At 40.7% G+C, this 25449-nt stretch overlaps 1 protein-coding gene across 3 annotated transcripts in view; it reads left to right on the forward strand.

The window, feature by feature from the left end:
• LOC101483446 (mitogen-activated protein kinase kinase kinase kinase 4) overlaps positions 1 to 25449 on the forward strand; it is a 108443-nt gene that overhangs the window by 39685 nt on the left and 43309 nt on the right. For all 3 annotated transcript variants that reach the window (XM_076874758.1, XM_076874759.1, XM_012924053.4), the window contains exons 3-7: positions 5777 to 5833; positions 21900 to 22025; positions 24048 to 24158; positions 24347 to 24437; positions 25200 to 25330. In XM_076874758.1, the coding sequence (XP_076730873.1) occupies positions 5777 to 5833; positions 21900 to 22025; positions 24048 to 24158; positions 24347 to 24437; positions 25200 to 25330 (516 nt within the window). The remainder of the gene's footprint in view (positions 1 to 5776; positions 5834 to 21899; positions 22026 to 24047; positions 24159 to 24346; positions 24438 to 25199; positions 25331 to 25449) is intronic.

Genomic DNA, 25449 nt, shown 5'->3' on the forward strand with positions numbered 1-25449 from the left:
ATTTTATTTATTGTCTGTAAGTAGAGGGGATGTGTGTTGGGACTAAGCACTTGTACAATGAGGATGACCTACATCTGGTTACCTTGCCTTGACACATCATTTGTGGAAACAGATGGGGCAAATGTCCTGTAAACACCAGGCCTTCTATGTGGACATAGCTTTTCACTTCAGTGAAAATAACCTGGATCCCTTGCCCCTTGAAGTTGTAGCTTGAGGTCAAAGGTCACACTACCTGAATGATCCTTGTGAACTCTAGGGTCAGGTCCTCATTAAACCATTGGTGGGTTCTGGTTGGAGAGATGAACAATGAGAGTGAAGGAATCCCTAAAGGTCAGGCTGCGACTCTTCATCTGTCATGGTGCTCATTCGTCTTTGATGATTGTTGCTTTAATTACCTACTTTTATATTTATCAATGAGTATATGAATGCAAAGCCATTCATAATGCCTCTTAAATTGTGCAAGCTCTTTTGGCATCCCCAGTCTTTGGAGTTGCATAGAACCAGTTTAAGATTGGACGATGGCACTAAAAAAACCTTTAATGGAAAAGGGTACACAGTACATCCATGTAAAAAAGCTCCCAAACCAAGGGTGTATTGTTATCTCAAACTTGCAAAAGTTCCCTTAAGGCTGTCTCAAAAAACTTGTTAAGGAAATATGAGCCGAACTTCATTGCTGAAACCAGCTCCTCTCCACTTCCTAAGCCCTGCAGGCTTTTCCATGATGAAGGAAACTCTGGTCCAAACATCCCACACAGAGAATTGACTGAGCGTTGAATGGATAGATCACGGTGCTAGTCATGGGAGAGTCGGATGACAGAAAGATTATATCATGTTTGAATGGGGCATGGAGTCAGCTGGGAGGTGTTAACAGAGAGTTTCAGTAACTGTACTATTTGCATTCATAGTTAGGCAATAAAGGGCTCTTAAAAAGCAGAATGAAGGATTGACTGAAGTTTAATGTTCCCCTTTAATCTTCTTTTCTTCTCGGAGGAAAAAAAGCAGCAGCAGTCATAATGTTTTTATTTTTTCAGTTTTGATTTAAGTGCTAAAAACCATATGGTTTATACCCAACGAGTAAAGCTTGGTAAATCGTCATCTTTTGTGACGATTTATGTGCTGAAATGAAAAAAACATTGTCTCTAAAGTGGAAGACTCTAAAACTGGAAGATTGGCAACTAAATATATGCCTGAGTGTCTATTAAGGCAGTAACTGATGTTTTAACCCCTAAAATCCAGTGTCCTTATTACTGCAGTGGTATGAGCATCCAAACTATATATAAACTGTCTTAACCTCCGGCAGCGATTTTGTTTCCTTTTCTCTTTGAATGTGTTTCATCTGTGCAGTGACTCAATCTTACCAACACTGAAGATGCTGGGGCTAGCACAATGAATCGTGATCTCAGTAGTTTAGCATGTTTCAGTTTTTATCTAAATAAAACAAAAATAAAAATCCTACAGCTCAGATGTCCATGAGTGCTTCTGCTAGGCCTTAAAGACCTGCATTTGTATGTTGAAGCTGTGGACTGTCAGTAGGGGGCAGTGATAAAAGTTTATAGACTACTCTGAAACATGGGCTGCTCATGTTTTCTGTTTTTGACATTGGTGGTTTTTGAGTTTTTCCACTGCTGTGGAAAAGACCATCATCCTTACAGACAAAGAAATGCTTTATAGTGGACTGAGAGTTAATGTCACTGAAACATTTCACTTGTGCTTTTTGAAATGTTGTCCACTTCTTCTTGGACTCTGCCTCAAGAGCTACGTAAATAGACACAAGACAGGATCCTTTAAGTAAATCATTTCAGATGGGCCTACAAGCAGATTTGATTTGAGGCAATTTGGAGGGTCCACTTTTAGAACCACATGTTTAGATATTGTTGCAAAACTGGACAGCCTGTGTGAACATCTAATTTCTTTCTCTTCCTCTCTGGAAGTCTTTGTTATTTCCAAAGACTGATGATTCTTCCTTCTGGCTTTTTTTCTGTCTTTTGGTTTTTCATAAAGGCCAGGTGTGTGCGTATATCTGTGTCTCGTTTTTGAACAAAAGAATCTGGGAAGAAGATGATGTCATCTTTTAACCGTTGTATGCTTGTCTAGTGCAGGGGGGGGGGGTGTCTGTAATTATAACAGTCTGTGCTGTGCTGAGGTCACCTTTCTCACATGCAAAGGCGAGTGATGCAGACGCGTAGAAATTTGTTAGTAATTTAGTCTGTGACACACACACACATTCGTAATTATATTTGTTCATATTTACACATTAACTGTATGCAACAAAACCTGGGGGGGGGAGATGCATATGTTCTCACACATTCGTTTCATGATTTCATCAGTATCTACACAACTTCTATACAATCTTTGAGCCTCGGGTGTGTGAGTGTATGGGGAATGTAAGGTGTGTGTCTGCTTGAGTTTCCATTGTTTGTCAGGGAGTTAATATAAGACGTTTCAGAGTATTTGCAGTGTGTGCGTGTGTGTGTGAGACACATCCTGCCGCCTTTACAAACTGCATCATCAGCTAAAATGGGCTGGTACCCTACCTGCTATTCTCTTTGACAGCAAATTGTTAAACATGGCTCGGAGAAAAAGAAATGCAAAGTCTGAAATGCAGGTGGTGAGGTCACACTGAGGAGGCAGTAAGCCGGGGGAATAGTGAGGGTTCATATACTTTTGTGCCTGCAAATCTCCTTGTGAGAGCATTTGTTAGTGGCGGTTAGTTTGTGTGCATCAGTACATAATAGGGAAAACCTGCAGTGTGGTTGTGTCATGGCTTAGAAACGTTTGACTCAGCAGCGCTGCAGTAAGATAGATACTTAAGCTTGATGGAGGCTGATAGAGACATTTTCATTCAAAGTAAAAGTTTGGACTTTCTGGAAGTTTCTGTATCGCTCAGTTAGTAGTTAACGAGTTTTTGCAGATAAGTTCACATTTCTATGCAAACTACAGGCCACTGCAGCAGCGTGCTAGCATCCAGACATTCACAAGAAAGTTCATCACAGTATTGGCGATGGATTTAACAAAGTGGCTGACTCGCCAGTGTGTTGCAAAATGTTTTGTTTTTTTTAATGTAACTGATGGTCGAAGTTTATATTCATTGGAGAAAATAAAATAAACATTTGTATAGTTAATTCATGTGCTAGAATGTATGTGGGGCTTATTGAACCTAAATTGGGCTACATTTAAGCAACAAAAGTCTTTTTAAAATGATGTCACGTTATGTAAATGGTCAAAACAGCTTGATCCTTTTGCTGTTTAGTAGCTACTTCATTCTCAGCATTTTCAGTAATGTACTACGTTAATATTCTATCTCCTCTCTGCATTTAAAAACATCTGTTTATTTCTCATTTGTTTGTCCTTTATTTCTCTTATAATATTTTGTTAAGATTATATAAAGAGAAAGGTTTAAGATTTTGAGATAAGAGCCACATTGCCACAAGAAGGCATAAAGTAAAGGTCACAAAATAACAGAATATCGAAATCTAGTACCGTACTATAGAAAAGTCAGAGTCCTCCTTTATCCTTTATTGTGTTCCGTAGTGTAACTCGATAGTCCCCACCAAAAAGCACCATCAGAGATTTGTTTTCCTGTCAGTTTTGCAGTTTGCTGTCTCCATCAGCCTTGACCTTTTTCGTCAGCCCCACACACACACACACACACACACACACACACACACACACAAACACAGACACTCACACACACACACTCACACAAACACACATAAAGACACACACACAGACACACAGACACTCACTCACACACACACACACACACACTCACAGACACACACACAGACACACACACAGACACACTTATAGACACACACACAGACACACTTATAGACACACACACAGACACACATATAGACACACACACAAACACACACACACAAACACACATATAGACACACAAACACACATATAGACACACACACACAGACACACACACACACACACACAGACACACACACACACACACACACACATATAGACAGACACACACACACACATATAGACACACACACACACACGCCCCCCTTGACTAAACTGAAATGGGTTAATCTCTCATCACTCAGTCGTTGGGGCTGGTGGTTCAGGTGTCACAGTGCCTTTTCTCACAAAGGAAACCTGATCAGACGCACACAGGCACTACACACATAATACAGTCATAAAGCATTGCATCATCTCAAATTTTTCCCTTTCTGTGTTTGTCTTTCCTGGAAGAGTTTGTTTATCTCTACACCATTGCTGTATTCAAAAGTGCTTGCTTGTTCAGGCTGTAACAGCTGTGTACCTTTCCTGTAATGCTATGTAGGCTAGTGTGAGAATAAGGTTTGTTCTTTGGGTGTTATTCTGGCATCTGAAAACTACTTGAACGGTGTGTTCTTTTACCTGGAAAAATATGTGAACTGCAAAATTTTAGCTCTCCAAATGGTTGAAATTTAAGTTTTACAGTCTATTTTTTAAACTGCTCAAGTAGCTAGTGCTTCATTAGTATTTGTCAGTGTGAGTATTTATTAGTTGTTTTCTACAGAAGAGGATTAGGGCCACTGGAAAAAAAAGTGGGCAAGTTGTTTTTTTTTTCTTCTTTTCCAGAATTCTGAGAAAAAAAGTCAGAATTGTGACATTAAAGTTAGATTTTTTATTTTTATTTTTATTTTAGAATTCTGACTTTTTTTCTCAGAATTCTGGAAAAGAAAAAGAAGAAAAAAAAGACATGCCCACTTTTTTTTTTTCTTTCCCAGTGGCCCTAACGCTGAATTAATTTAGGGGGCTTTAGAGCAACTGCAACATGTAAGTTGTTAGTTTTTTATCCTTTCAGAGTAATTATTTTTTGCTTGAAATATTTTAAAAAGTCGATAAAAAGTGAAGTCTTCACAATATCTTTAAAATAAGCTATTGGTTTAATTTTTACATGGTATTAAAAAACAAAAACAAAAATTGCTACATGCTAGTTTGCTCCCAAAAGTTATTGTTAGCATATAATCTATTTCCAGCTTCTAGCTCATTTAAAGCCCCCTTCATTTTTCTTTTATATACTTTTGGTGCTGAGTTTCACGAAGTCTCAAAGTATTTCTGAAAGCCTCTCAAGAATGAGATAATACTGCTTTGACCACAAGCTTGCGGTTATCTCAACAATTATTGGCAATAACTTCTTTTCTAAAAAAAAGAAAGGTACCCATCCAACGTTGTGCAAGCCTATTGCATGTTTTGTCACATTCATTCTGAAATTATGAAAAACATGCATGCAGTATGGTGGAGCTGCAGGCTAGTTACTCACACATGTAGTGAAGCATGGTATCATTATTGCCTCTTTCAGGTCACATACTATTTCACGCTGTTTATGTCCTTTAAATTTGGAAAAGCTGTTCAGACTGTGTTTGCTCTGCCTGGATAAAAGGAGTTTACCGTTTTAATTCTTTGCACCAGTCCACGTTGGAAACACTGTGCTCAGCCTGTTTGGAAATGATAAAGGTTTGGATTATTGCCTGTGGTTCTCCACGCTATTGTAGAGACAAATAACTTGTTATAAATGTGGTTTTTATTTTTTGGAACGGCTGAATAAACCTCCATGTGTACTCAGCCTTGGACACTACCGTCGATTTGCATAGTCATATACTTGGCCTTCAATAAAGCAGCAACTTTTATTGTCACATTGTGCTCTTAATTGTCCTATAACCAAGCTTACACTTTAATCACAAACATTGGTAGCAGCTGTTCACAATGCACAAAAATACAGATTTCCACTTTGCTCATCTCTCCTCTCTCCTGTGTTTCTTTGCAGGGTCGACATGTTAAGACGGGACAGCTGGCGGCCATCAAGGTCATGGACGTCACCGAGGTCAGTAACACCTATCAGCATGCGCTTGTAATCTTTTGTTGTCTTTAATCAGGTTTCAATCCCAGCTAAACCACTCTTGCACTGTGGGATTGTTAAATCCTGCAGCAAACGCCGGTCACGAGAAGGATTGAATGAAGTAAAATTATTCTGCCATTACAGAAACAGCTATATTCCACTGAAACAGATGCAGTGGCTGTAGGACTATAGGAATACCTGCCTTAGTAATTGTCAGCCAATAAATTTTTATATAGATAAAATGATGAAAAGAGTCACTCTTTCAATCCAGAAAACAAATTACACTGGAACATAGATAAACACGTGAGATTTGGTGCTGGAAAGGCGTCTTGTGAGGGAAATTTGATTTGGTTCTAACTGCAAGCAGACATCTGTTTAAAGTTACCGTATTTTCACGACCATAAGACGCACTGTGCTAAAAGGCGCAGTCTCAGTTATGTGTGCCATTACTGTATTTAACACACACATAAGGCGCACTGGATCATAGGGCGCATACAAGTACCGTATGCGTATTTAAAAATAAAGCGGGAGCAAACCTGAGTTCGGTACCTTACTCACATTTTTATTCCCAGTAATCGTCATCATCAACAACACACAAGCATACAAGTGTGCGTATTTAAAAATAAAGCAGGAGCAAAACAAAGTTTGGTACTCACATTTTTATCATCAATCAAACCCATCGAAGTCCTCATCCTCTGTGTCTGAATTGAACAGCTGCGCTAAATCTTCATCAAACATGCCAGGTTCACTTTCTTCACTGTCAGAGTCACTTTCCGTGCCGTGCGGCTCCTCGGAAATGATGCCGGCTTTTGCGAAAGCTCGAACAACAGTGCCAGCAGCCATGTTAGCCCAAGCATCTACAATCCATTGGCAAATTGTGGCGTAACTCGCCCGGCGCTGGTTTCCACTCTTGGTTAAACTGTGGTCTCCATCGGTCATCCATCGCTGGATGTGTTTGTCGCCGATGTGTTTGCTGCAGTAGGAGCGGAAGATGGCCAGCTTTTCCTTATAATCCGCTGGAAGTTGCTGCGCTACCGTAGTCCTGGTCCGGATGGAAAAATGGCACCGTTTCATAAAAAGTGAAAGTGAAACTGCTTTTAGCCGAATGGTGACCGTCGAAACGCTTCTCCCGCTCGTTCTTTGCTCGATGATCGCCTTATGTCCGCGGAAACTCAGCTGCGTCTTCTTGACCTGCCGGAGCTTGTTTTCCAGCTTCCTCCACTTGCGAACCATCGATTCATTAATCTTAAATTCTCTCGCCGCTGCTCGATTTCCATGTTCCTCCGTGTAGCTGATGGCCTTCAGTTTAAACTGTGCTTCGTAAGCGTGTCTCTTTGCCATTTTCAGGGTTGTTAAAACAACGATGTCCTGCATAACGCACATACCTGTTCTTTTATACAGGTATGTGCAATAAAGTCAACGCACACACTTCACCCTTTAGCGTTCTCATGGTGTTCTCTACTACGTCCTCCTTACAACACACAGGGCGCACTGCGCTATAGGGCGCGCCGCACTTTTTGAAGAAAATCTAAGACTTTTAAGTGCACCTTATGGTTGTGAAAATACGGTAGTAGGCCTGATCATGAAACCTACTGCACGCGGAAGTTGGCACATTAGTACTTTTAGTACTTTGCATATTTGTAATTGATTCCAGACTAAGTTTTATTGCATGTGATGGAATAAATAGCTTTTCTGAAGCATACAAGATAAACACCAAACAGTTTCCCCACTCCACAGCCTCTCTCCATTCCACACCCTCATGTCAATATTTTCTCTCCAAAAATGGTCAGGAATATAATCACATAGCTTCCATCACTCTTAACAGTGGTCTCTGTTCATTAGATGAACTTTGAGGAGGTCACGTTTGAAGCAAGCAGATTTTTCACTTCTCTCAGGGCACTTTAGCTAATGATGATTTTAGACTCGTGCATGTAAATGTTTTGAGATCCACAGAGTTAAACTGGGCCCCAGAGGGCTGTTTCTGCCTTTTTAGTTCTGTGTTCCTTAATGTGTATACAAGCAGAAAATGTTATTAAAGTAACCTCATGCTGATGTTTTGTTTTTGTTTTTTGGGTTTTTTTTACTCATCATTGAATCAATGGCCAAATGAGCCAAGAAGAAAAATGTTCCTGCAGATGGCTTAAAGAGGAATGAGTGTACCAACAGAGCTTTAATCTGGGTTAACTGTCACACTGAAGAGGATTGTACGGTCTGCCTTTCAGGACCCTGCTGGTTTCATCTGTATCTCTAAAGACTTACTATCTAATGTGCATCCCACTCTATCCTTGTTGAAATTGGTCCTCTGTGATAATAAGAGCTCATTTGTAACAAAGATGGTAGTGCTGTAAACAGCCTCCAGGACTGTTAGAGACCTCAGAAATGTTGTAGTATCAGTTAATTCTGAAATGGAAAGAAAAGAAAGTGTTTCAGCCACTGATTTTTTTTGTTTGTTGAGTATTTAATTTTAATTATCTGTTCAATCATTCTGTAACACCTCCCAAGTTAACTTCTGGGACCACCTCTGAGTTATGGATGAAAGCGACAGTGTTAAAGTCTGTGTCTTTATGCAGGGCTGTCTAAAACATGGTTCCACTCAGAATCTGGAAGGCTGTTTACAGGGAAAAGCTTTAAAGCACAACATTATGTGCACCATAAATGGAAGCAGTGTAGCAGACTGTGATGGTGCAGTATGACATACCTTAAGAAAATTTGTTTTTCTTGTGTTACAAGAGAGCAATAGGGACATATTGCCAGCACATTTTGATGACCCTTTAGGAGGGTCTTTCAAAGTATTCTTCAGACATGGCCACTCAGACAGAGGTACAACAGTGAGTATCTTGTCCAAAAGCATGACAGCCTCCGAGCCAGTGGTGTTGGGAATCTTGTCAACATTGATGGACGTGTGAATGTAGAAAAGTGCAGTCAGATTTTGATCCACCGTGCAATACCATCTGGAAATCATCTGATTGGCAACAGCTTCATTTTTCAGCACGACAGTGATCCCAAACACACTGTCAATGCAGTGAGTGCAGGACGTGCTGAAGAATAAAGGTGGTCATACCAATACTGACTTTCAAGTTTATTAGAATTGTGGAAACTATTATAGCGTATTACTATATAATGGTGGCTTAAGACTTTTGTATAGCACTGTTAATAGATTATAAATAGTTATTCTGAAATTCATTCAAAAAATGTTTTTTGTGTTGTTTTTAAAGTCAGATTCGTATTAGTGCAACAAGTATTCTGGCCTATTTGACAGTTTTGATCAGTAAACAAAAAGATTACAACAAACAATCAAAATTGCTGGTTCTGGATAATCATGACCCAGGAGCAGCTGGAAACCAGTGTCTGGAAGCAGTTTGGGTTATACAGTCCATGGCAGTATTCTCAACAAACATAAGGCTCTTACTCTACAGCTTCAGCACATCTGGGCTCTCACATGCCGCATATTGAAGTTGCCTTTGAAAAATCTAGTTCACGGTAAAACATTAAAAGCGGCAATCACGAGCTCGGGGTGTAACTCTGTGGCCTGCAGGAACAAATCTGCATATCCAGCCTCAGAGATCAAAAAGAAGGGAACGAGGAAGGATCAAGAGCATTTGATGGGGACATGTTTATGTATTCATACAAGATGAATCATTGAAGAGAAATACACATGTTGAGGAGTCTTGGCAGTTACTTTTTTTCCCTCCCGTTCCACCAAAATGTTTTGAGTGGTCCCTTTTCCACACGGTTTCAGCCATTTTTATAAAATAAACACAGCCTGTTTGGCTGGACACTGGCCAAGAATGACTGTCAGGCAGAGGAAGTTGTTTGCATTGGGAAAATTTGAGATACTGCACATGTACGCAAATTCAGTATAACAGTTACTGTATATATGCATATGTATGTCTGTGTGTGTGTGTGTGTGTGTGTGTGTGTGTGTGTGTGAGAGAGAGATGGGAACCACAGGAGCTTTCATGCACTCACAAGTCATGGATGGAAAACCTCCCATTTATACATCTTCTTTCCTATGTGTGTGCGTTTCTGGGAACGCTCTCGATTCCCTGTGCTTATCTCTGCATATGTGCTCTGACCCACATACCACTTCCTGTTCTGTATAGAGAGTGTGGGAGAGAGAGAGAGGGTGAAAAATGGACACTTAAGAAAACAGTAGGGCTATAGAGTAACAGTGCACAAGGTTGGGCTTTGTGATATAAGCAAGTCATTCTGAGCCTCAGTTGCTTTAAAGTTTCTGTTAAACCTTTAAATACCCCATTAAAAGACTGAGAGTGTGAAAAATAGGCCGCTAAAGATGAGCGGGTATAACTGTAAACTAAAATGTTGATTTCATGCAAATTGTCATAATGTGAAGGTTACAGCAGAGCTAAATTGCCTTTGTAACTCAATGACTTTCATCAGCTCCTTATTGGCAGCACGTCTTTTGCAATAAACAGCAACAGCATTGATGATTTCTTGAGGCTAGAACACATTTCCTCAGGCTGTGCTCAGCTGAACTTCCAGGGCTGCATACAGAGATTTTCATATTACTTCATACTTTTTCTGGTTTGATAATTGTATTATTCTTAGACTATGTTTTTAGCAACATTCACTCATATTTGACTGCTTCAGACAGAATGTAACATTTTTAAAGTCATAACATGTCTGTGTTTTGATTGGTTGGACTATAAAGGCAATTTAAGGGTGCCGATTTGCACTTTAAAGCTCTCTTATGAGCATTTTTGTTGTTGTTTTACTTCTGCTAACAATAAAGAATATTGAAGAATAAATCAATTATAACTAAATATTTATTTGCAGTACCAAATTTACAAATAGCTTCAACACAGACTTGCAAACCTCTGAAACCCCAGAAACACTGTCTTTTATTTGGGCTAATGTGGTAGAGCTGTGCAAGCTAAACCGGCGTTTAACACACAGATTCACAGTTGGTTCTGGTTATAACAGGTAAAACTAATTTATTTGAAGCTTTTGTTTTGACTAGAAACATCTGTGTCTTCCTCTCCATCTCCCACAGAGTGAATAAGATGAAAACAGACATTAAAGATTCTCGCTGTTCAGATATAATTGTAGTTTTTTCAAAACCAGTCAAAGTGGCATTAACATAGATTTCTCTTCCTCCTGGCTTTTACATGATAAACTAGAAGTTTCTGTAAGTGGAGCAGTACTCGTGCCTTTTATGTGACACTGAAATACTGCATCCTTTCTCTCCAAAAGGGTTGGAACTGTTTACCACAGTTTTTTTTGTTCATTTACTTTTGAGGAAATTAGCCTGAGCTTGCTTCCTGTGCTTAAGACTGAGAGAGCTGGTGTATGCAGGCTTCTCTGCACCACGCAGTTTCTTGTGATGCCTGTAAAATGCTATTACATCATTTTAGATGTGTGGATGTGCTTTTGTTGTAGTGTGGCGTGCTGGAGACAGTAGTGTGTTGCTTCCTGAGACAGCTGTAATTGCTGTTTCTTTTTTTGTTTATGTTTTACTGTGTGGTAATGCTTTCAGGTGGCAACTCTTTACCTTGTGCTTTACTTCAGACCAGTAATGCCACACCGGTGACTTTGTACATCCAAAGCAACTGGCAGTTTAATGTCCGTCAGTTTAATGTCTCCTGTGCAGGAATCCTTATTTTTGCAGTCTGTTTAAGTTTAGATAGAAAAGCAGTGCCCATGCTGCGTTTTAGGAATGTCTGTCCCCGTAGTACAGCTGTCTGATTAATTGTAAGAAGTCTTTTTGGATGTTTGTCGATTACATAAGAGAGTAAGCTCAGACAAGGAGAAGAAATCAGTGATAATGCCCCCCCTTCCTCCAGAGAAGGTTCATGTAAAGTGCAGTGGGATTATGGGAGGGGCTATCACTGCTTGCAGGCTCAATCACATCCATTCTCCAGATTCTTACATCAGTCGTCTCCTTGCTCTCTTTTTCTTAAATTTCTCATCCTCGCTTGTGTTTTCACCCTTGCTCTTCCAGTTTCTGGCACAAATATGCCCATTGTGTTCTCCCCCGTTTCCATCATTCACCATCTCTCACCAGCCACCACCTCTGTTTTGTTTGCGAAATGAGGGAACGTGTGAGAGAACTGACAGAGGGAGTGAAGTCATCATCATCCCTTATAGGAAATTGGAAAGAAAGCGGAAGAGGTAGAGAGGGAATTGTAGCTGCAGCATGGCTGCATTCTGCATCTCCCACTGCTGCTGTTGACTTGATGTAATACAGCAGGACTCAGAATTTAATGGGGGGAAAAAATCAATCTTGATTAGAGGAAAAACTCAACAGCAAGCATGTTTCTCTCTGCCTTTCGCTTCCCTCGGGAAATAAATTACTATTCTAGACATTTTTCCTCGCATCCTTTTGTCTCAGTAAATTTTGTGCATGAACTGAAAGACATCACAAGCCAAGAGAGCTCTTTCTCTCTCCTCTCACTCACCTCCCTCTCCCACTGCTCCCTGTACACTCAGAGGTGTGAATGTGGGAAGGTGTGGAAGAGTGAATGACATAATAAAACATTTTGAAATGTCTGGCAATATAAAACCTATTACACTGAATTCCAAGTTTGAACCTTTTGAGTTTAAGTTTCTGAAATCGTTCCTCCAGTTTGGATGTGTTCAAGAAAAGAACTCGATTCTGGTTTGAGAAAACTTAGCTCGTCACTTCAGAGTGAAACATCAACATCATTGAAGGATTCCCATACAAACTGATGCAGATATTCATCAGATATTCCCAAGTAGTTAAAACTGAAAACCTTTGAAACAACTTTCAGTGCTTTTCAGTCAGCATTTTCACTTATTCACTGAAATATCTAGAATATCTTTGGTTAAGACTATTCATGTTCAATCTAGGATCATTTTTAAAGACTGATAACATGTAGTGTGATAAATCAATGTATGTAACTCAATTGTTTCATATATTCTAACCTCAAAGACCAGTTTAAAGCAGAATTTGTAAAATAAATCCATTTCCAACAGTTTTAATTTAAGCAATGCTAAAAGTGAGATGAATCAAATTGGGATCTTTCATCCTTTCAGCCTTTTTAGCTTCTCTCAAAGTGTTTCCTTGCTGAGCCACAGTGTTAGCTTACGCAGAAATTGAAAATGCATTTGTAAGACTTTAATACTGTGGATTTTGTCCCTCTATCACCCTTCTTCATATATGAGGAATCCACATGGGGGCATTTTCAGGTATGACAGCCAACCCAGTAATGCCTGGAACAAGTCTCTCCATGTTCCCGGTTGTCTGTTAGAGGGATGTCAACCTTTTTTGGCCTCTGAAGAAGTCTCCCTGCTACTCTGCTTCCATTTTCCATTATGCTTCCATTTTGCGGCTGTCTGCTCCCCTGGGTCGGTAGTTCTGTGAGCGCTGCTCAAATTGTGTGCTGTCATACTTTAGAAGCAATATGGCTGCAACAGAGTCTCCCCACCATTTCATGCCCTGGAATGATAATGAGTAGTTTCAGGATGCCTTGTTTTGAAGGACTGACTACAAATCAGGGAAAGTGAGACAGAGAGCGAGAGATGGCGAGAGTGAAAGAGAGAGGCCGAGGTGAGATGTGTAATGACGGGATGGATGAACGTGAAAGTAAAGAGTAGAGTCATTATAGAGGACAACTGGAAGTGATGTTGCAAGGAGGACAGAGGCTGGACAGGATAAATGTGCAAACAAGATGGAGAGAAGGAGACACGGTGAACATGTGACAAAAAGAGAGGGGGTGATGTCATCTGCTCGTTAAAGCAGCTGTGGCCTGACATCCAGGCTACTTCCTGCTTTTCATCCCCTCTCTCTCTCTCTCTCTCTCTCTCTCTCTCTCTCTCTCTCTCTCTCTCTCTCACACTCACACACACACACACACACACACACACACACACACACACACACACACACACACACAGTTTATGTGTCTGATCTGGACAAACTGATGTTGATGATGATGATTCATTCATAACTGTATATTAAATTAATCACCACCAATCTTGACTGTAAATTAATTGTTTTGATCATTTATCAAAGGTTATAGTAATGTTGTTATGATATAAATAATAATAATAATAATGTGTAAATGATGATAATAGTAATACTTTGGCAAGCGTGAGTGCTTAAAGATCGCATGCATTTGATTAGCTGGTTCTGGCAATTTGTTTTTTAAACAAAAGTAGAATCAACAAATTTAAAGTACAGAATCAATAAAAGTGATTTCAGATTCCCTATTTGAAGTCTTTGCTGTCATGTCTTTGCTGTGTTTTAGTGTAAAATAGGTGCATGTTATAGATGCATTGTTGTATTGAACACTGTTGTGTTTTGTCAGTTTAGGGGATTCTCGTCTTCGTCTCCTTTAGCCGCTGTTTTAGCTGTGATTCATGTCCCATATTGGGTAATGCTTAAGAATGTTCCTGCTGCGTTCCTCCGCCTTCACTCTGGTCTCCGCATCTGTAATTATTCTCAGTTGTTACAAAAAATGTTCACATGACTGACATTTTGTGGGCGAGGGATGCTCTGTTGACCATAGATGGTACTGGTGTCTGTGTGGATCTTTCTCTGCATCCTTTAGCACCCTTTATAGTTTTGTTTTTACTTTCAAAGTATAATTTACTCATCTAACCAACCGACTGGTTGACTGACAGGTTGGCCGGCTCACCTGCTGGGTGAGTAGCTGGACGGCTGCTGGCTAACTGCGGGCCTGCTGCTGATGAGTGGATAAACAGAAGGACTAGCTGGCCAGCAGTCTGGTTTGCTGGCTTTCTGACTGATTGGTTGGCTGCCTGCCTAGCCAAATGACCGGCTGCCTGGCTGGAGCAGTAACCAGCGGGCTGCCTGATGGACAGTGACTCAAGGGATTGGCTTGCTGGCTGTCTGACCGACTGACCCCATCATCTTTATGACAGTCAAAGCTCCTGCTGAAGTCCTTAAAAACTCTCAGCATGTTAAAGTAAAAATAAATATCAGAAAATTTGTCCAATGGAAGCTAAAAGTAAACTAGCTTTCATTTTTAGCTGCAGGAAGTGACAGAGTATATAGAGCTTTACTTAAAAGCTGCTTAAAGTGCAGAAATATTTAAATAGTTTAAAAAAAACACTGCTTCTGAAATACTGTCCACATGACTGACAGCATGAAAATATCTTCTTTTAAAGTGATCACGAACTTGTGCGCTGTCAGTTATCCAAACGTGATGTTTACTGGGTGTTCTGAATATCAGAGATAGTGAAACTGAGCTGCTCGCTTTTATTTACCCAATGGAGTCGCCAGTGAACCCATCTCTTATCTTTTAAATGCTGAAGTCTGGCAGAACTGCCCTTTAACTTCTGGGTCGGATTCAGAAATGGTAGCAGCCGTCAGCTGCCTGTCATTTGTTGCTCCTGCAGTTCTCGATAAGACGTGCACGTTTTAATTTCTTCCAGCGCCAACTTATAAGATTGAACCTGCCGTTAAAATATAAAAAGCCACTCTTATCCCCTTTGACAAGAAAGTTGAATTTGACAACCAACAGAGTGAGGTAGCTACCTGCAGGGATAAATATAAAGGTCTTGGCAGTCATCAAGCGGCATTAACTTGCGAGTAGGAAGAAGATTTTTATTACAGTTGCAGTAAAACCAATGGTGAATTGGCCACTATTCTTATGTAACTACAGTGTGATGTTGGTTAGAAGATTTTCTGTTGGTAGCAAATCATCTGAAAGTGTGAGATGGTGTCCTCAGTGCAGAAATGTATTTGATTTGTAAACTACAGGCTCTGGGTTCTTGTTTCTCTTAGTGTTTTTTAATCTAATGAACGTACTCATTGCTTCTTTTACTTACCTGTTAAACCAAAGCTTTCGTGGTTGAGATCATCATAGTCTGATCTCAAATTTCTTTACCAATTCTTAACGTTAGGCGTCAGTCCATACTAGCTTGTCATTAGCAATGTTGCATTTACAGGTGTTTGGGGAGATTTGATATCCCGGTTGCTGCAGTAAATAGCCTGGGGGTTTTTACCTTGAAAGGTTGTTAAACAGGTACTTGTAGGGTTCGGGGTAATTTAATATTATGCTCAATTAATGTTGTGCGTGGTACAGACAGAACAGAGGAGCTGTATTGACCTAAGTGCATCTCTGCGTGTGCAGTGAGTCACTGTGTACAGCCTATACCACTGAGAGCCGTGAATCATAGTTAACATTTACACATGTAATAAGTGACAGCATACAATATGTTATATTATATATTTTTAAAGCATATTAGAAACCCTATATTAGGAAACCCTGACGGTTATTTGTGGCCTAGCTATAGTTTGCATCGTCACATTTTTGCTCTTCTCTTGCACAAATTTCAAGTAACGTGACGTTTCCACCTTCAAACTCTGTTGTTTTCAAACAGAGGCTGGGTGATTGATGTGCAAATGTGCATTACACATTACTGTTTTTTTTCCTATCTGCCCATCTCGCTGATGTATGAGGATATTTGTAAAAACTTAAGTAATCAAACAAAGGCAGTAAGTGGTTTAACCTCCTAGGACCTGGTGTCCACATATATGGTCATCACATTTTGGGTTATTTAGACCAAAATACTCAGTTTTGCTCTACAAGGGCCTGATATCCACTTACGAGGACATTATACTGCTACTGTTCTATCGAAATTTTAAACGAATATCCTCATATGGTCTTATTTTTCTTAAAAACAAAAATAAGGTAAAAAAAATCTGGTAATTCTTTGTTTTTACATTCAATCAGCCCAAATATCAAAGAGAAATTAAAAATGCATGCCGTGGAAGAGTTCGGGTCTTAGGAGGTTAATGAGTAACTGTAATAAGGGCTACTATTTCACAAAGGTCACTCCACATGTTTCACATGCTTCACGCATGCGCAGGACTGGAACGTAAGCGTTTTCGGCTGTTTCAATGTGGACGCACAACTCTGTGAAAACGACTGAAAATGTTAGTGTGAAGCGTTTTCAGATGAAAAGGCCGTTTTCATATCTATCCGGGCTAGTGTGGAAGTAGTCTAAGTAACCGATTGCCAGATTACTCACAGACAATGTAGTATGATTATAGATTAGTTGAAGTTCTTGGGTAAAGAGCATCCAGACACATTGTGCAGAGTGATGAAGTTCTTCTTTACCAGCGAAGGACAACCATTTCTTTGTGGAAAGTCCCCAAACGGTCACCACAAAAATTGTTGTCTTGCACTGTATTATTATAGATGAAATATATGAAGTGGTGGTAGCCTTCTGGGTCTAAAAAGTGAACATCATGTGCCTTAAACCTGCATTCTTTCAAACGGCCAGCGGGAGGGACTTTGATGTTTGCAAAAGGTCTGCTTGTATGGACGTTTATGGGAAAATCACCCTCGGCTACTTTGATCTGTGTCCTCAGTAGACACTTTCCACATGACTTAAGGCTGCTCAATTAATCGAATTTTAATCACGATTACGATCTGGGCTTTCAACGATCATTAAAAATGACTGAGCCGATTATTAGCCCCCCCTCGTGCTTTACTCTCGCGCTGCTCCGTGTGGCAAATCGAGCGCACCTCTCTGCATTTCGAACACTCACAACAATTAAGAGTACCCGAGGGAAGCTCGGAAAGCTAAGCAGAAGTTATTTGGAGAGGAGAGTGACTGCTGTTGGTTGAAAAGAGAGGTAAAGAAAACTTCAGTGGTGTGGAAACATTATGGGTTCGCGGAGTCAGACGTGGATCAAGTAGACACTAGGGCTGCCACAAACGATTATTTTGATAGTCGACTAGTCACCGATTATTTATGCGATTAGTCGACTAATCAGATCATCATCCACTGGACGTAAAACTACAGCTTATTGCACCAGCAGCATCTGCTCTTATATAACTATCATTAGCTTACAGCTTTAAGCTTTTAAGGTGCTAACTAAAAATAAAGACAGGATGATAGTTTATTCAATTTTAATGAAATTTGCAGATTGTTTCGGTAAGGTCTAATAAACTCCTTGCTATCTAAAATATAACAGGACACCAGAGTATATTCTCCAGCATCTCACACTTCTGATAATCAGCTGTCTGCTTGATGTTTATTCAGCTGTGTAAAAACTATAACTTTAATCTCAGCCAAACCGATTTACTCAGGAACAAATAAAATACTAAAAAAAAGCCAAACAATAACATTTTTAATTTATCTAAGTGACTCATATATATTTAACCTGAGTAGCGAAAGACGGCGGTGGGTTTGAAAACAATTTGCCGGGAGTCCGGTGTTCTCACGGCGCTAGTGACCTAGCCCCCGGCTAGCTATCGAGCTAGTGGGTAACAGACGTCTCCGAAAACGTCGGAGCGCTTTTGAAAATATGTGGTGTCCTGATAAACTGAGCAGATATTTGAAGTATGCACAGCTACATTCTCGCCTGAAAATATGTTAAACGTTTATTTTGTGACCCAGAAAGAATAATAAGAGTAATATTAAAACTAACTAGCTACCGCCATTGTTGGAAACTAAGCTGGGCCGCGCTATGAATTCTGGGACACAGCTGCTTCTTCTTCTTCGGGGTTTAACGGCAGCTGGCATCCTTGTACATGCTGTGCTGCCATCTTCTGTTTCAGTCCGTTATTACACTCTTAAATCCTGCTATTATTCCTGCGTCTTTTGCGATCTTACAAAGCTTCAAACGACACGTCGACTATTAAATCAGTCGTCGACGATTTTGATAGTCGACGTAATCGTGACTAGTCGACAAATCGTGGCAGCCCTAGTAGACACAGTGTGTAAACTTTGCTACAGTGTCGTAGCTGCACCACAGAGCAACACTGCAAAGTTCACTAAACATAGATGTTTACATTTTTCATTCATTTTTTATATTGCAAACATTTGCACTGTTATCAGTATTTGCACACTATTTTATATTAAATTTTGACAATCTTTAAAGTCATTATTCAATACATTGTTATTGTTAAATAAATATCATCAAATAATCGAGATCTCAATTTCAGTGAAAATAATCGCGATTATCATTTTTGCCATAATCGAGCAGCCCTAACATGACTGTATGATCTTAGTTTCTAATTTCTAGTAGCATGATCATCATTTTGTGCGATACAGTCTCTATTGGAGTTGTAAACGGGGTTAAGGGAGGGCAGGCCAACCTGATTGACAAGTTTCTACCTTGTATATGTCGTAGTATGAAGATGTACCTGGATTATTGTGTGGAAAAGGATTCTGCATATATTCTCCATAAAACAGAGCAAATCTTAATCTTATTGCAACACAACCAGAGTGCAACAACAATAAAGAGAATGGTTAGTAGAGTTGCAACATCAGCAGTGTTCATGTTAAAATGTCACCATCTTCGATATGAAAAGCCAAACAGTTTGCCCAGCACTTCCTCGGGGCCTTTCCTCCGTGGACATATGATGCTGCTGCAGTTTACTAAGGAGTCCAGGCTGCAGCTCCTGCTTATCAAGCAGCCGCCATTGGAAAGAAAATGTCACGTCATGTCACTCCCGGTTGGGTCGCTAGATCAAACGCACGTGCTCAGCTGAAGCAAAAACACTCAGGAACAAATGTCACCCAGCTTTGTCACCGTGATTGAGAAATAATCACTTGATCTTGTTATGTGCCTGAACGTGTGTCTGAGCCTGTACTGTAATATCCTGTGAGTGTGACGGGGAGACATGGGGGGGGGGGGTTGTTTGGCTCAGTTATCATTTTGAATTCAGGCTGTGTCTCCATGTTTGTTTGGAGGGCTATACATTTATTAGATTTTCTTTTGGACACTGTTTGTGTTCTTGCCTGGCCCTGTCTTTCACAAGTAGATGCAAAAAAACAGCAAAATTAGCTTCTCTTTTAGTTTTCACTACCAACACAACAACCTGGTTTAGTTACAGCCCATTTTATAAGTTTCCCACTGAGACCAGACTTTCATATAAGTATGAAAACCAGTTCTTGCATAGCAAAGAATCCTCAAACATAGTCAAATGTTTTCCTACCATTTAAAATAAGGAGTCAAATAAAGACTTTGAGAAGTAGACTAAGAGTTGTGTAGATCTCAGCTGTAAATCTGCTATGCAGGAACACAGCAAAAGGTGGTGCTGTAAAAGCGCACAGAACAGCTCTGCAAGCCTTCAGACAAAAAAACAAAACATTTAAGCCTGCACACAATAAGAACTATTTAATTTATGAATACATCAGCTGACACTACTGTCTGGCAGATGATAGTAAATATTCCTCTAGATTGCTCGTTGTTTTGTTTGGCATTTTTACAGCCCAGCTGAGACTTTTAAAGTCTGCACTTTAAATGCCGTCAATAGATGCCAGTCAATTTATACACGTTCAAATCATGTCTGTGTTACCGTAGTTCTTTCAAACAGTTGGCACCGATTGGCTGTAAAAGTGTTACATGTACGTGCTTACAGGTGCTCCTGTTACTTGTGTGTGCATTCTGGCATGCTTTTGCCTTATTAACAATATTTAGCAGTGTGTAAGCTGAACATTTACAGATTCAAGATCATTATCATTATTATCATATGACACTGATACCCCCAGACTGCCCTGGGGATTGTCCACACTCGGAGAGTGTTGACTGAGCCCGAAGTCTGAGCGCTGGAAAGACAATGGTGATGTTTGTGGAGAAAGTGCTGGGAGAGACAGCTGTTGCACAGCATGGCCCTCTCCTCTCCAAGTCTGGGGCCCCAGCTTTGCCCGAGTCCGAAGTCGAGGAGTATCTGGTCGATGTACCTGCAGTTAGCTGGGCTGACCACATGAAATAGCCGTGGTTTGTCAGAGGATGAGCAGGAGAGCCTATCGTCAGCCCAGCGTGCTGCTGCTACTGCGCTGGCCAGCTACGATGATGCGTCTCTTTATCCCTGTTTCGCCACTGGCCCTCTCCTCCACCAGTTTGTAGAATTTTTCCTTCCACCAGAGCCCATGGGGCCAAAAATTCATCTTCCCATGTTCCTAGAATTTGTTTGCAAGCTAACTGCATCATGGAGCAAACCGCCATCCAACCATATCACTGTGCCTGCCTATTGACAGTACATGGAGCTGGGAAGCATGGAGTACATGGATGACACCAACGAGGCTGGCTTAGCTAACACACCTGGTATGGAGCCATCCCTGGCTGCTTATCTGGCACCGTCCCACAACCATGGTGTTGGTGGCCCCACAACTCTGCCGTACAAGCAGTGCAGATTCTCCACGTTGCAGCTGGACAGTTTCAACTGGAATGCAGGCGGCGTTTCTGTGGATTCTCTCACCACCTGTGTGCATCGTGTCACCTGACAATGACACGAATCTTGCATGCTAGCTGTCTGTCCCTGGAGGGAGCCCAGACTGCACCAGGGCTCTCAGATTGGGAGGGTGTTGTTTCACAAGGTGGTATCCACAGATGGGGATGGGGAGCTCTGTGCGATGACGCATCAGTGAGAGGTGTCAGGACCACAGAGCAGCCTGAGCTGCACATGAATCACTTAGAGCTGCTAGCAGTGTTCTTAGCTCTCAGGCATTTTTGTTCTGAGGGTCCAGCATGTCCTAGTGATGACAGACAATTTAACAGTGGTCTCTTACACAAACAGGCAGGGAGGGATACGCTCTCTTCCCCTGTTAAAGCTGTCTCGCTCTCTGCTTCTATGGCGCAGTGTTCATTTTCTGTCTCTAAGAGCCACCCATGTTCCAGGCCACCTGAACCTGGGGCCAGACCTTCCCTCCAGGGGCTGTCCCCTGGTGAGGGATTGGAGGTTGCACCCTTTCACAGTGGCCCAGATTTGGGATCTATTTGGCAAGACGAAATTACACCTTTGTGCCTCCTGGTATAACACAAGGCTGCCCTGTTACGTAGCTTGGCTCGGTGAAGAGCGGCTATCGAAGTCGGGGTCATTGTGATTACAGGGAGTGAGTGCAGGCCGGGCCAAAACCATGTCATTACAGGTCGTCTTTAGGGTTTGAATAGAGGTTTCTTCAGCCAGGACACGGGGGCGTGATATGTACCTCGTTCCTATCCTTCAGATAACAGAACTAATAGACATGACTGTTTGTTTGGATCTACTCTGTTAATTCAAATAATTGCTTCCCAGCTGATCCACAGTCAATGATAGTGTCCTAACTCTGTTTTTCCACCTTTTTTTTTTTTTTTTCATAGGATGAAGAGGAGGAAATTAAGTTGGAAATCAACATGCTGAAGAAGTACTCCCATCACAGAAATATAGCCACCTACTACGGAGCCTTCATCAAGAAAAGTCCACCAGGCCATGATGACCAGCTCTGGGTGAGTTTAACATCCCATTTCTATAACGAGCACAGTATTACACACATTACAGGTTCAATTTAAACTTTTATATATATATATATATATATATATATATATATATATATATATATATATATATATATCTCTCTTAATGAACTGAATCTTGAAGAATCCTAATTTAGAACATTTGTGGAGTTATTGAGCAAAGGGACGGAGTAGGATTAAATTCATATTCAAGCAGGAACTGTAAGATCACGTAACAAGATTTGATTTTGCATACATTCAGTGTGTTATCATCACACGTTAGAAGGTATTTTGAGACTGTAATGAAAAGATTTGCCAGGCTAAAAAAAGACAAACTAAACAATATTAGGGATTCCTGTATAACAGCCAAAGTGTACACTGTTATTTTTAGAAAGTTATTTGATTGTGTGATGACAGATAAGAGAGATATTACATACCATGAAGTCAGAAAGCTCTCCAGCTGATATGGAGTTGAAGTTGCTTTATGCATTTTCCTCATTACAGCCAATATGCAGTTCTTCATATTTGAAGAGCAGTAAAAGAAATGACAGCAACACAAAAAAACAAAACAGATTTCTAGAAAAGAGCAACAAGACTGTGGAATTAAATAAATGGTGCATAAGTGAGACACAAAAGGAAGAGAGTCAATCAGAGAAGGGAGAGGTGGGGAGGATCAGGAAGTAGAGAACAGCAGCAGGAAAAATTTAGAGCTGGTCGTTTGTCCGAGGCAGGATTACCTCGTTTTATGACCCGGAGGCTCTGCTGTTCCTGGGGAGGAGGAGGAGGGATCTCACTCTCACTTCACAACACAGTCCTGTATTTGTTTTTACAGCTGCTTCCACTCCCCGTTTACAGCCTCCACTGTTGTGGATTCATGCTGTCTGCCGTGCGTGGGGGTGACATACAGAGTGTGTGTCTGTTTTATGATATTCAGGTTCTGTGCTGACACCACTTAAGACTACTGTCTCAAGAAGATCACTTTATGTGTTTATGAGGCATATATCCTTTAGTAAGCAAGTAAGAGACACGGTATCAGAGGCTTAGTGACCATTAGAGAGCCAGTCTTGACATATTTGTTTGAGGATTTTTTATGTTTGTCACATATGTAGTACTAAAAATGAATCGGATCAGTCCCCCAGGTCGCAGCATGACAGCTGCCACCTGTTGAGGTGCACAGAAAATGCTTTCCAACTTTAAATTTATTGTAAAACAGTGACGAGGGCACCCCATGAGATTCAACAGATGCACTTCTGTATTTGTATTGTCTCCAGCTTCCTACACTTGTGGTTTTGCTAATGCTTTTCTCTTTTGCGTTAAAACCACATTTCCTAATAGCCGTTGGCTTCCTGTCTCAATCACAGCACAGGGTAAACTAGTAGAAGTGATTGCATTTTTTCCTTCCGCATTCCCTTTTATTCTTTCTGCCGTCTCTTGTTGACGGCAGAAAGAATACTCTGAAGTGCTGCACAGCACTCCAGATGATTTGCATTCACATGAGGCGTGGTGGCTTACAGAAGGAAAATGCAAAGTTAACTGGGACCACTGAGTTTCTCAATAACTGCTCTGTTTGCTCAAGGTAGCTCTAATACGATGAGATAAGCTACCTTATTTATTCCCAAATTTGGGGATTCCTATATTACACAGGAATTTCCCATTAAACTCAACAAGCTGCAAATCTTAAAATAAACTAGGATGGATTATTAAAATAAAATACAACATGATAAGATTGTCAGAGCCCAGTAAGCTAGAATAGCTCAATAATGAAAAATTAGACAAAATCAAAGGTGTGCAATGAAACACATTAAAGTGAAATAAAATAAAGAAGATCATTAAGTAATAAATGTAAATAAACACAATAAAGCACATTTGAAATCTTAATATTGCATTACAGTAATACATAACTAATGTCTTAATGGTGTATCGATAGTAAAACGCTGCATGGCGTCTTACGCTGATGGTAGAATGATGGTGAGCGTTTGTGTGTGTGTTACAAATGCATCTCTTTCTCACCTCCAGCTGGTGATGGAGTTCTGTGGTGCCGGCTCCATCACAGATCTGGTGAAGAACACCAAGGGCAACTCGCTGAAGGAAGACTGGATCGCCTACATCTCCCGAGAGATCCTCAGGGTCAGTTATTTCTCACAGTCTGCTGCCAACATCTTCACTAGATTATATTATTTGTGTCCGAAATGTTGCTAAAAGTATGATTTTAAATAATTTAACTTTTGCATTTAAACAAAACAAACACTTGTTTGACCGTCTGATACAGCCCGTGTTCCTAATAAGTTGTTTTAATTTATATTTTATCCCACCAGGGATTAGCTCACCTGCATGCTCATCATGTCATTCACCGCGACATCAAAGGACAAAACGTGCTGCTGACTGAAAACGCTGAAGTCAAGCTGGGTGAGTCAGTTGGCTTTAGACCGGGCCTGTAGACGGGAAGTGCTCCCGCGCTGTGGTTTTGGACCGGTGCATGGAAAAGCGATTGCACCAGCAGATCTGAGTCAGCACTGTGGCGATGCCAACTGGAGCTTTCTCATTGCCAGTGTTTTGTTTTCGAATGTTTCACATGATCGCACAGCTGCAGGCCTGTGTAGTCAAATCCTTATGAAACATAAGGTCTATATACAGCTCCAAAATTGGTCTTTATTTAGATTTCTTCTGATTACAGTGTCACAATAATTTCTCGCAACAAAACTACCTAGACGTTTGATTTCACTTATGATATGTGCACAAAAAGACAGAAGAATCTGTTCTGAGTTTTGGAGATTTAGTGTCCAGTTGTGCTGATCTGTAAATCAGCCTCCACAGTGTTTTTAACTTTCAAAGAAAAGCTTTAACTTCTGTATAAAAATCGCTTCTTTTTCACCAAACCTTTGTGTGAAACCACCGATCAATGTTGTTTTTATTCCATTTAATTATCCACAATTCAGTTGCAACTTGTAATCAGGCCATCCTGTGTTACCTAGCTTAATAATGTCCCGTGACACAGCATTAAACAAAGTGTCTCCACCGTGGTTAAAATACAGCAACCTGACCCTTTACACTCTGAGGCAGACTCAAGTTAACTTGAGGGGCCCCTCTCACAGTTGTAGTTTGCCTTGGTGCAGGATCTGAACGGTTTTAGTCTGTTTTCTTCATTTGAATGCTTCGTGTTTCTTTCAGTGGACTTTGGTGTGAGCGCTCAGCTGGACCGGACGGTAGGTCGAAGAAACACCTTCATCGGGACGCCATACTGGATGGCTCCAGAGGTCATCGCGTGTGACGAAAACCCTGATGCTACCTACGATTACAGGGTGAGCATGCAAAACTGCATCTGGTCGCAGATGTTAGTGGGATTCATGGTGCAGAATGAGTTTGGAACCAGTCAAATAGGAGCATCATCCATGTGATAGAAAAGATTATAGTTTTAATC

This window comes from Maylandia zebra, linkage group LG16 (genome assembly GCF_041146795.1).
Source record: "Maylandia zebra isolate NMK-2024a linkage group LG16, Mzebra_GT3a, whole genome shotgun sequence".
NCBI classification, from domain to species: domain Eukaryota; kingdom Metazoa; phylum Chordata; class Actinopteri; order Cichliformes; family Cichlidae; genus Maylandia; species Maylandia zebra.